Source organism: Leptopilina heterotoma, unplaced genomic scaffold, assembly GCF_015476425.1.
Source record: "Leptopilina heterotoma isolate Lh14 unplaced genomic scaffold, ASM1547642v1 Lhet_177, whole genome shotgun sequence".
Classification (NCBI taxonomy): Eukaryota; Metazoa; Arthropoda; class Insecta; order Hymenoptera; family Figitidae; genus Leptopilina; species Leptopilina heterotoma.
Window position 1 is genome coordinate 2,124,699 of NW_025110893.1, and position 12,408 is coordinate 2,137,106.

At 23.6% G+C, this 12,408-nt stretch overlaps 1 protein-coding gene across 1 annotated transcript in view; it reads left to right on the forward strand.

Moving 5' to 3' along the window:
• Window positions 1-232: 232 nt before the first annotated feature.
• Window positions 233-12,408, forward strand: part of LOC122499817 — a 124,779-nt gene continuing 112,603 nt past the window's right edge. The window contains exon 1 of the mRNA XM_043608340.1: window positions 233-1,347. Coding sequence (XP_043464275.1) covers window positions 1,180-1,347 — 168 coding nt within the window. The 5' untranslated portion in view covers window positions 233-1,179. The remainder of the gene's footprint in view (window positions 1,348-12,408) is intronic.

Sequence of the window (12,408 nt, forward strand, 5' to 3'; positions counted from 1 at the left end):
CCAAAATAAAAAAAAAATACAGTTTTAATATTGTCAAAAAAATATTTATTTTTTTTTCTAAATTAAAGATAAAAAATATTTCCCCCTCCCCTTTTGTATGTGTATACACAATATGACAGAGAAGACGCGCTCTTCCTGACTCGACTCGTCTAATTACTAGCCATTCCAGAGTGGCCTATCTCTCGGCAGGCGCTCACGTATGAAAGTACATACGAGTACTATAGCTAGTCAAGGAGTAAAAGAAGTTAGCGATAGCGATATTCGTGTTGTGGCTTCGCGAGGTAAAGAGGGGTCAAATATGGGAGGAGTTCTCTTTCAAGTTCCATACGAGAGGAGAGACTGCAAAGAGTAAACCGCGGCGGTGGTGGCCTGCTCACCTCAGGTGTTTTCAGGTGGCAGTCGCCCAGCTGAGTCGCTCAGCGAAGGGCTCACACAAGCATTTTACTACTTTAGCCACTTTTTAAAAAACGAAATACACCATCATCGCCAATTTATTCTCGCACGTTTTCCACTTATTTCCACGTGCAAACTATAAACAACAACAAAAAAATTTTTTTTCCCCTCGAAAAATTTTTTTTCCTTCCAGAGCTTTTGCATTCTTCCCAGAGTATTTTCTTTTCCCAAAAAAAAAAATTTTTTTCCAAAAAGGACTTTTTTCAATAAAAAAAAAAATACTCGTTCTCCACGTGAGTTAATTTCCGGTTGAGTAAGCGAAAGTGAAGGTTAAAAAAATCGAATATTTTTTTTTACGAAAAATGTGATTTCCGATCACGTTGCAATAACATAGGCGAGAGACACGTGCGTTTGTTATTTAGAAACGAGATGCTTTTAAGTGTAATTTGTGCACGGAGGGGAAAAAAAATTGAAATAATAACAAGAACGAAGTGAAATCGATTAAAAATCTTTTTTATCGATCGATAATTTTTTTTTTATTCCCGAAGAAAAAGGGATTGAAGAAAAAAGACATTGAAGTGTTTTTTTTTCTCTGGTGGATTTTAATCAATATAAAAAGTGAACTGGAAAAAAAAATGAATGGCACGTGATATGGGCCGATAAAGAACGGGAGCGAAAGGATAAGAGTGTAATATTGTGATGATCGTTAAATAAATCGTTATTTATCGAAAGGGACTTTCGTGAAACGTGCTTTTGTTATTTGTGGTCCATTTAATAATAATCATCATGATGGGGGAAGCGATACGGGTTTCCGGTAGAGCACCGGATGTTGGGGATTTTCTGAGGGAAGCAATGCTGTCTCAAAGATTCGCCGATGTTGCTCTCTGCTGTCCCGGAGGTCCGAGATTTCTTGCTCATCGCCTCGTTCTCTCCGCAGCTAGTCCTTATTTACAGGTGAGTCGTCGAAAATCAAAATTTTAATCATTCACTTCCTGTTTTTGGTTCGCAAACAAATTTTTACCTGAAATTAAATGAAATTTCTTTCATTTAATTCTTTTTAAATTAATTTAAAATTAAATGAAATTTCTTTCATTTAATTCTTTTTAAATTAATTTAAAATTAAATGAAATTTCTTTTATTTAATTCTTTTTAAATTTTCTCCAAACTTTTTATTTCGTTTTCCTTTAATTACAATGTTTTCACTTCTTTCGAATGTTAATTTAATCGATAACAAATCAAAAAGAAAAGGTATTATTATTTTCTTCTTTTTTCTATTAACTAGAATTATTAATTAATTTATATAATGAACTAGAATTATTGTATTAACTAGAAAAGTGAGTGACTTCTCACTTACTTTTCTAAAATAAAATTAGAAATTTTAAGTAATAGAACGTAAAAATTTATTTCAATCAAATTTATTTTCATAAAAATAAAATATGAATTGGAATATATAGTTTTAATATTATTATAATTTATAATTATAATAATCATATATTCTGTCATAGGGAATTCAGGAAAAAGTCAGCAATTTTTTATTAAAATTACTGAACTATCATAAAATAAATAAATTATTCAATTAATAATTTTACTTAAATATTTCAAAATTAATTCAATTTTAAAAGAGTTGCGTTTACAATTTTCGTAAATAAATGAACTTTAAATGGTTTCAATTTTAAATTTTATAAAATTTCAATCTTGAATGAATTTTATTAGAAACTTTAATGAACATACATACATTTTTGAAAAATTTTAATAATTCAAAATCTTCTAAAATTAGTTAAATTTGTCAATAAATTTAATTAATTATAAAAAATAATGGATTTATAGAAGAATTTTAGTTAAAAACACAAAAAAAATTAAATTTTGAAGAAATTACAAATGATTGCAGAAATTCAATTATTTTCAAAAGTAATAAAATTCTTATCACAAAATTCAATTATATTCAAAATTTCCAAAAAAAAATCTCGACAAAATCCCAATTATTATCTTTATAAATAAAAAAATTCTTCAAAATTAAATTATTTTCAAAAATTTTAATAAAATTCTTTACAAAAAAAACTCAATTAAACTTTTTCAAAAAAATTAATTCTACAGTTAAAATTATGAAAAATTTAGATTTATAAAGATTTCAATTTGAAACTTTTTCCAAATTCCATTATTTCTAAAAAATTTACACTATAAAGGTTTCAATATTCAATGAATATCTAAAATTTTAACTAAATAATTGAATTCCTGAAAAATTTTTATTATTCACGAAAAGAATTTATTTCTTACAAATAGTTAAAAAAAAATGTTACAAATATAATTAAATTCTGTTTGAAAATTTTATAAAAAATAGTGGATATATTGAAAATCATTGAATTGCGAAAACTTTTTAAAAATAATTAAATTTAACAAAGAATTCTATTAAAATTTTTGAAAATAATTTAATATTGTAAAGAATTTTATTAAAATGTCTGAAAATAATATTGAATTCTTGTAATGAATTTATTGTTACTTATGAAAATAATTGAATTTCTTAAAAATGCCTCAAAATAATTTCATTTTCGGAAATAATTTTGTTATTTTTCTTTAATAATTGAATTCTTTCGAAGAATTATTTATGTAAATAATTGAATTCTTGGGAAGAATTTTATTAAAATCTAAAAGAATAATTGAATTATTTCAAAAAAATTTAATTAAAACTGAATTTAAAATAATTGATTTTTTTCGAACAATTTTATTAAAATATTTGAAAATAATTGAATTTTTCCAAAGAATTTTAAACAAAAATTTTTTTAAATAATTAATTTTTTCGAGGAAATTGAAATTAAATTTTTAAGAATAATTACATTTTTCAAGCAATTTCTGTAAAATTGTATGAAAAATAATTGAAATCCTGCGATGAATTTTATTATTTATGAAAATAATTGAATAGTTGCTAGAAATTTTATTAAAATTTTCAAAAACAATTGAATTCTTTTAAAGAATTCTATCTACAAAGTTTTAAATAATTGAATTGTATCGACGAATTTCAATTGAATTTTTTTTTTTTTTTTGAAGTAATTGAATTTTTTTGAGGAATTAAATTTAAATTGTACTGAAACTAACTGAAATTCTGGGATGAATAATTCAATTAGTTTCATAAATAACATTTATGAAAATAATTGAATTTTACAATGAATTTTTTATTAAAATTCCTGAAAATAATTGAATTTTTTGGGAAGAATTTTTTAAATTTATCAAGATAATTGAATTCTTATAAATTATTTTTAAATCTATTTGTTTACAATTTAATTGTATGAAATTTCGATTACTCGTCGAAAATTTAAATAGTTGAAGATTTTAATATTTTACTTTAGAAAAAAAATAGTTTCTAATAAAATTCAATTTGAATGAAGTAACTTTTATTTAAATAGTAATTTTTTTTATTAAAAAAAAAATTTCATTCATTTCAACCTTCAAAACGCTGAAATTTTCAGTTGAAATGACATTAATTATATTCAAAAAGAAAAAACTATTGTTGGATAAATGAAAAAAAATTTGTCGAGTTAATACTTCCTTGTTAAAAAAACTAATTTTTTTTATTTAGTTTTTTTTAGAATAATTAATAAAATTATTAACTAACAAAGAAATAATTATTACATAGTTGATATCAAAACCGTCGTTTACGCCAAAAATCGCTTTTCGCTAAAAAAGTTTTACTAATACGGAACAATAAAATACTTTAGTAAAAAAAGTAGTAAAATAAGAATAGTAAAACGAAAATTTAACTAACAAAAAAAATATAAAAATAAAAAAATTGTATTTATTTACAAAATTTACAAAAATATTGAAATATTAGATTAAAATAATAATAAATTAAGCTAAAAATAACAAAAACAGTAGTGAAATAAAAAAAAATAGAAAAAAAAATTTGACTATAAAAAAAATAAAAATAGCAATAAAAAATAGTAAAATAAGAAGAATAGTAAAAAGAAAAATTAGGCATAACAAAAAAAAAGTAAAAACATTTCATAGTAAAATGAAAAAAAGCACTACGAAAATAGGACTAACAAAGTAATAAAATAAAAGGAATAGTAAAAAGAAAATTAAACTAAAAAAACAAACAAATAGTAAAAAAAAGTAAAATAAAAATAACAGTAAAAAATTGGACTAAAAATAATAAAAAAGTAGTAAAATAAAAGGAATAGTAAAAAGAAATTTAAACTATTAAAAAAACAAACAAACAGTAAAAAAGGAAAATAAAAAGAGCAGTAAAAAAATTGGCCTAAAAAAGCAAAAACGTAGTAAAATAAAAAAAAACTGTAAAAAGAAAATTAGACCAGCAAAAAAAGGAAACACTATAATAGAAATAGTAGTAAAATAAAAAAATAGTAAACAAAGGTGAACAAAAAAGAAAAAAATACTACAGTAAAAAAAAGTAGTAAACAGAAAATTAAACCAACAAAAAAGAAAGAAATACTACAGTAAAAAAGTGGTAAAATAAAAAAATAGTAGAAAAAGAATTGGACCAACAAAAAGCAAACAAATACTACAGTAAAAAAAAGTCGTAAAATAAAAAAATAGTAAAGAACACTAACAAAAAACAAAGAAATACAATAGTAACAAAAAATACTAAAATAAAAAAATAGTAATAAAAAACTAAAAAAAATAAAAATAAAAATAAGCAATATAAAGACACCAGACCGGAAATCCTTTTTCGAAAAAAAAGAAGACGAAAAAAAACTAACGATGGAAAAGACTCGATAAATTTACATAGTCGAGTCCTTAATTTGATAAGGATGAATTATATTGTTGATCCTTGTCACATTCTCAAAAGATTGACAAACGTAAATACCTTTTGTGACGAATGAATACTGATCGCACATGGTGAAATTTGCGAACGAGAAATTTCTAACAGTAAAATTTAACAAGTGATTTAAATAGAATGGCCACCCACTAAAGGAAAAAAATTTATTATATTTATTCAAATGACTTTTCGTTTGGACCATTTGATACTATGTGAAATTGTCGAGTATCATCTTCTATCGTTTCGCACAGGCACGTCACACACAACACTTATTTTTTTTTTACAGTTTCGCCAATTGACTATTCAATTATTCAATTAAAAAAAAACCGTTTGATAAATATAAATACTACAGTTATGGGACATGAGAAAAAAAAAATTTGTGATGAATTTGCGAAAATGTGTTCAATTCGAATATAAAGAAATTTTTTGTTGTTTTCAATATAACAAATCGATTAATTTATTATCTAATTTATTCATTTTGCTAATTGTTTAATTTATTCACTCACTAATTTATTTATTTATTCATTTACTAATTTATTTATTTATTTGTTTGAAAATTTATTTATTTGTTTGATAATTTATTTATTTGTTTGATAATTTACGTTTTCGAAGAAAAAAAAATTTATTGAATTATTTGTTTGGTGGATAATTTATTTATTTACTAATTTACGTTTTCTAATCAACGTAACTAATTAATTAAGTAATTAATTTCCCATTTTAGTTACTAATTTATTTATTTACTGTGTTACTTGATAATTTATTTATTTATTCAGTTATTTGATAATTTATTTATTTATTAACTAAATTATTTATTTACTAATTTACGTTTTCTAAGCATTAATTTACGTTTATTGTATAAACATAATTAATTAATTAATTTTCTAATTTAGATACTTATTTATTTACTAATTTACGTCTTCTAAACAAAAAAAATAATTTATTTGCTTGCTAAATAATTTATTCATTTACTAATTTATATTTTCTAAATAACAAAACTAATTAATTAATTAAATAATTTCCTATTTTAGTTACTAATTTATTTATTTATTTAGTCAATTAATAATTAATTTTTTATCAATTAATTTTTTTCTTTGCTAATTAATTTATTTATTTACAAATTAATGTTCTCTAAACAAAAACAATTTATTTGTTTATTTATTTATTTACTAATTTGTATTTTCTAAACAACGTAACTATTTAATTAATTAAATAATTTCCCAATTTAGTTACTAATTTATTTATTAACTGAGTTAGTTGATAATTTATTTATTTATTAACTAAATTATTTATTTACTAATTTACGTTCATAATATAAACATAATTAATTAATTAATTTCTTAATTTAGTTAGGTATTAATTAATTTATTTATTTACTAATTTACGTTTTCTAAGCAAAAAAAAATTTATTCATTTGTTTACTAGATAATTTACTTAAAAACTAATTAATTTCCTAATTAAGTTACTAATTTATTTATTTACTTAGTCAATTAATAATTAATTTTTCATCAACTAATTTTTTCCTCTGCTAATTAAATACTTAATTTCACGATTTAGTTTCTAATTTATTCATTTGCTAATTAATTAATTTATTTTTCTTATTTATTTAATAATTTACTTACTTAATTATTTATTAAATTACTAATTTTTTTTTACTAAACAACATAATTGTTTGTGTCCCGTTTATAAATAAATAAAAAATAAGTAAATAAATAATTAATTAATTACTTTACTAATTTAGTTACTAATTTATTCATTTGCTAACTGATTAATTTATTAATTTACTAATTCTCGATTCATAAGTTAATTAGTAACTAAATTAGTAAATTAATTAATTATTTATTTACGTTTTCTAAAGGAAATAAAATTAATTAATTAATTAATTAATTTAGTTACTAATTTATTTATTCAGTTTGATAAATAATTTTTTTTTCTAAATTAATTAATTTATTTATTTTGGTCTCCTAAACAATATAATAAATTTATTTATTTACTAATTTAGTTACTAGTTTATTTATTTGCTAATTAATTAATTTATCTAGTTATTTTTGTTTTTTCAACAACATAATTAATTATTTTAATTTAGTTGCTAATTTATTTAGTTATTCGTTTGATTATTTATTTACTTACTTACTTGTTTACAAAAATAAAATTCATCAGAATTTCTTTCTCCTAAATTAATATTCAGTACACGGAGAAAAAAGGAATAATTTAAATTTACCCTGAGGATTGTAAAACATGTAAAACTTGATACTCCATAAATTGAGTTCTAAACAGAAAGAGTGTCAATTTTTTTTTAAGTTTTACACTCCTCAGGATAAATTAAATTATCCTTTTTTCTTCTTTTTACTCATGATTTTTTTTCACCCCAAGTAATTAAAATTTTTTTCCCCAAAAATTTACATTATTTTACTTTTTGTAAACAACGTTTTGTCAATTTTCAACGTAAAATATTGGCAAATGAGTAGAAAAATTTTTCAACTTAAACTGTGTAACACTCTCAAATGAAAAGGCTAATTACGGATTAATTCTTTAAAAGGAAATGAGCGCCTTAATTAAATGGCATACTTGTGACATTTTCTGTTGTGAAAGAAATTCCTCTTATTTTCAATGAACTTTAAAAAACGACAATTTTCCATTACACACACAAACATGTGTATAGAGAGAGTAAAAAAAAGAAAAAGAGAAAAATTTTAATAAACATTATTGTCATGAAAATTATGCACCTTTTTTTTCAATATCCCACAAGTAGGTATTCAAAAAATAATTCTAGGGCACGTGGCACTGAAATATAGTAATAATTCAAAAAAATAAAAAAAAACAGAAAAAATCTGCATAATCTTTATACCTCTTGAAAGGCAATTTATCGAAATATCCACAACTCTATTCTTTACACTCCAACATTTTTTTTTTTTTTTGCTCAACTTGACTATGATTTATTTTAATTTTTAATATTCACAAAATCAGTAAATTATTAATTTTGTGCTGAAATATTTTTCATTTTGTGATAAATATCCTTCAATCTATATAAATGTATAAAAATAAATAAATAAGTATAGATGAAAATAGATTATAGTTTCATCTATTTATAGAAATATTATAGTGAAAAAAAAGTGCCTAAGATATAATATAGAATTATTGGGAAAAACACAACCACACACACACACACAATTTTTAACAATCACCGTCACGCCCAGAAGTTACTGGTCCAACCTGAATATTAAGTCAGTAAACAGTAACTTAAAAATAATACACTCAGTTTTACGAGTACTCACTTTCACATTCGAAAATACGAAGTTAGTGAACTAAAAGAAGTAAGAAAAAGGAAAAAAAAAATAGCCGTCTCTTTTGAACGGAAAAATGCGTCAAAAAAAGATTCCTGAATATTAAATCTACGCCCACCAGGCGCCACGCGTTTGTAACTATCTGTGAGAAATTCTCAGCGAATACCAATTTTTTAAACGATTTGTTTTAGCGAAATAGGAAACGGTTTGAGTTACGTTTAGAAAAAAAATTTACAATTTTTTTTAGTCGTGCGTTATTGTTGAATGAACTTAGAATGTAAATCCAAAACAGTGTAAACTACCGATTTAAAAAATACGTTGTAGTTTTGGGTACAAAAACCAATTGTCAATTTTTAATTGTTATTAACTGCTTTTGTACAACTATTGACTGAAACTGCCAAATATAACATTTTTATACAATTTTTTATTTTTACAATTATTATAGTAGTTTATACAATTGGTAGCTTCTATAGTTGGTAGTATCAATATAATTTTTATTTCCCTCTTTTATTTTTACAACTATTGTAGTAGTTGATACAATTAGTAGCTTCTGTAGTTGGTAATTTCAATATTTAATTTTTATTTCCATATTTTATTTTTAAAATTATTGTAGTAGTTTATACAATTGGTAGCTTCCATAGTTGGTAGTTTCAAAATAATTTTTATACTATTTTAGCTACCAATTGGTAGATTCTATAGTTGGTAGTTTCAATATAATTTTTATTTTCCTATTTTATTTTTATAATAATTATTGTAGTAGTTTATATAATTAGTAGCTTCTACAGTTGGTAGTTTCAATATAATTTTTACTTCCCTATTTTATTTTTACAATTATTGTAGTAGTTTATACAATTGTAGTTTCCACATTTGGTAGTTTTAAAATAATTTTTTTTCACAACTATTGAAAACAACTACCAAATATAATAATTTTATACTACATTTCTATATTTGCAATTATTTTAGTAGTTTATACAATTGGTAGTTATTATAGTAATTTGTGAAACTTGAACTATTTTATACAATTGATATTTAAATTAATTTTTATTTTCACTTTAATTCGCTATATTAAAACTACCAGCTATACAAGCTACTAATTGTGTAAACTACTACAATTGGAACTGCTATTTATTATTTATTCAAATTGCACAAATTACTGAAAATATTAATTGAGCCAACTACAAATTTTAAAAACAACAAATATTAATCGGGTAAACTACAAGTACTAGTTGAGTAAATTGTAGGGTAAATAAAAAATCTATTGAAACTACTAATAAAAGAAACTACCAACTACAATTACCAATTGAACGAACTACAACTACAAACTATAAAAACAAAAAATACCAATAGTATAAACTACACAAAATACCAACTGAACGAACTGCAATTACCAACTGAACGAACTACAATTACCAATTAAACGAACTACCAATTATAAAAACAAAAAATACCAATTATAACATCAAGAACTACCAATTGCGTAAACTACAAGTTCCAATAGTGTAAATTACTTCACAGCTACCAATTGTACGAACGACGGTTACTACCAATTGTTCGAAATAAACCACAAAAATCTAATAACTATAGAACAACTGCAACTACCAACTGTTGTAGTTAGTAACAATTACTAATTGTTGTTCAAACAACCATCCAATTGTAGCTAGTATGTAACATTCACTAATTATTCTATAAACAACAAACTGTTGAATTTACTAATATAGAAAACTACCAATTGAATAAACCTCTAGAATTTCCAATTGTCGTACAAACAATTTAAACTACCTACTGTTAAATCTACTAAACTATACCAACTGAGAATTAAAAAAATCTCTCGAACTACAAACTACAAAACAAATAAATAAAACTACCAATTGTTAAATTTATTATTTTACGAAAACTACTAATTCAATGAATCTCTGGAATAAACAATTGTTGAAGATAGTTTGTAATTGTTTCCAATTGTTGTACAATCAATTAAAATGACCAATTGTTAAATTAATTAATTTACAAAAAAACTACCAATTGGAGAAACTTTGAAAATAATTGACATCTGTTGAAGCTGCTTTGTAAACATTTACCAATTGTTGTACGAACAAAATAATCTATTAATTTTTGTATTTATTAATATGCAATAACTACCAATTGAAAAAAACGACTGGAATTACCAACTGTGAAAGCTGTTCTGTAAATATTTTCCAATTATTGAACATATAACTTAAGCTACCAACTGCTGAATGTATTTACTTACAGTATTTTAATTTCCTTTAGTTAAACTACCAATTTGAACAACATCTGGAATTAAATTATTAATTAAATTAAATCTTTCAATTTTTACTCAAGGAATAAAACTACAAAATGTTGAAATTTGGGTTTATATTACAACTACCAACTGTTGTTGAATTTTTTTTTTAATTAGACGCTAGTTGGAACTACCAACTGTAAATATCAATATTGTAGTAATTGTTTTGGTTGCAATTATTTTTAGAAAAATATTTTTTTTATCTGACGGTAGTTTGTCACTGACGATAGTGCCAAAAACTATTTTTTTTATCTGACGGTAGTTACATTAGCTGGTGATTTTTTCTGAAACGATTTTTAACTACCGCTAGTGGTAAAAACTGTTATGTTTGTCCCACGGTAGTTGCAACAGAAGATAATTTTTTCCGACACGATTTTTAACTACTGATATTGAAAAAAATGTTTTTTTTGTCTGACGGTAGTTACAACAGCCGGTAATTTTTTCTGACACAATTTTTAAATATGGATATTGAAGAAAATGTTTCTTTTATCTTACGGTAGTTGCAACAGTCGGTAATTTTTTCTGACACTATTTTTAACTACCGGTAGTGCAAAAAAACTGTTACTTTTATCGTACGGTAGTTGCAATAGTTGGTAATTTCTTTCTAATACAATTTTTAACTACCGACAGTGACAAAAACTATTTTTTTTGTCTGACGGTAGATACAACAGCCGGGAATTTTTTCTGACACGATTTTTAACTTCCGTTAGTCCCAAAAAACTATATTTTTGTCGCACGGTAGTTACAACAGTCGGTAATTTTTGCTGACACAATTTTTAATTATCGATATTGAAGAAAATGTTTCTTTTATCTTACGGTAGTTGCAGAAGTTGGTAATTTTTTCTGACACTTTTTTTTAACTACCGATAGTGCCAAAAACTATTACTTTTATCGTACGGTAGTTTAAACAGTTCGTAATTTCTTTCAAACACGATTTATAACTACCGACAGTGACAAAAACTATTTTTCTTTATCTGACGGTATTTACAACAGACGGTAATTTTTTCTGAAACGATTTTTAACTACAGGTAGTGGTAAAAAGTGTTATTTCTGTCGGACGGTAGTTAAAACAGCCGGCTATTTATACCTACACGATTTTTAACTACCGCGGTAGTGCCAAAAACTGTTACTTTTGTCGTACGGTAGTTGCAATAGTTGGTAATTTCTTTCTAATACGATTTTCAATTATTGATAGTGAAAAAAAATATTTTTTTGTCTGACGGTAGTTACAATAGCTGGTAATTTCTTTTTGACACGATTTTTAACTACCGGTAGTGGTAAAAAGTGTTATTTTTGTCGCACGGTAGTTAAAATAGTTGGTAATTTTTACCTACACGATTTTAAACTACCGGTAGTGCCAAAAACTATATTTTTTGTCTTACGGTAGTTACGACAACCGGTAATTGTTTCTGACACGATTCGTAACTACCGGTAGTGCCAAAACGGTTACTTTCATCTCACGATAGTTACAACAGCCGGTAATTTCTTTCAAACACGATTTTTAACTACCGGTAGTGCCAATAATTGTTACATTTGTCCGACGGTAGTTACAATAGCCCGAAATTTTTGTTGCCACAATTTTTAACTATCTTTATTGAAAAAAATGCTTCCTTTATCTTACAGTTGTTTTAACAGACGGTAATTTTTTCTGACACGATTTTTAAGTA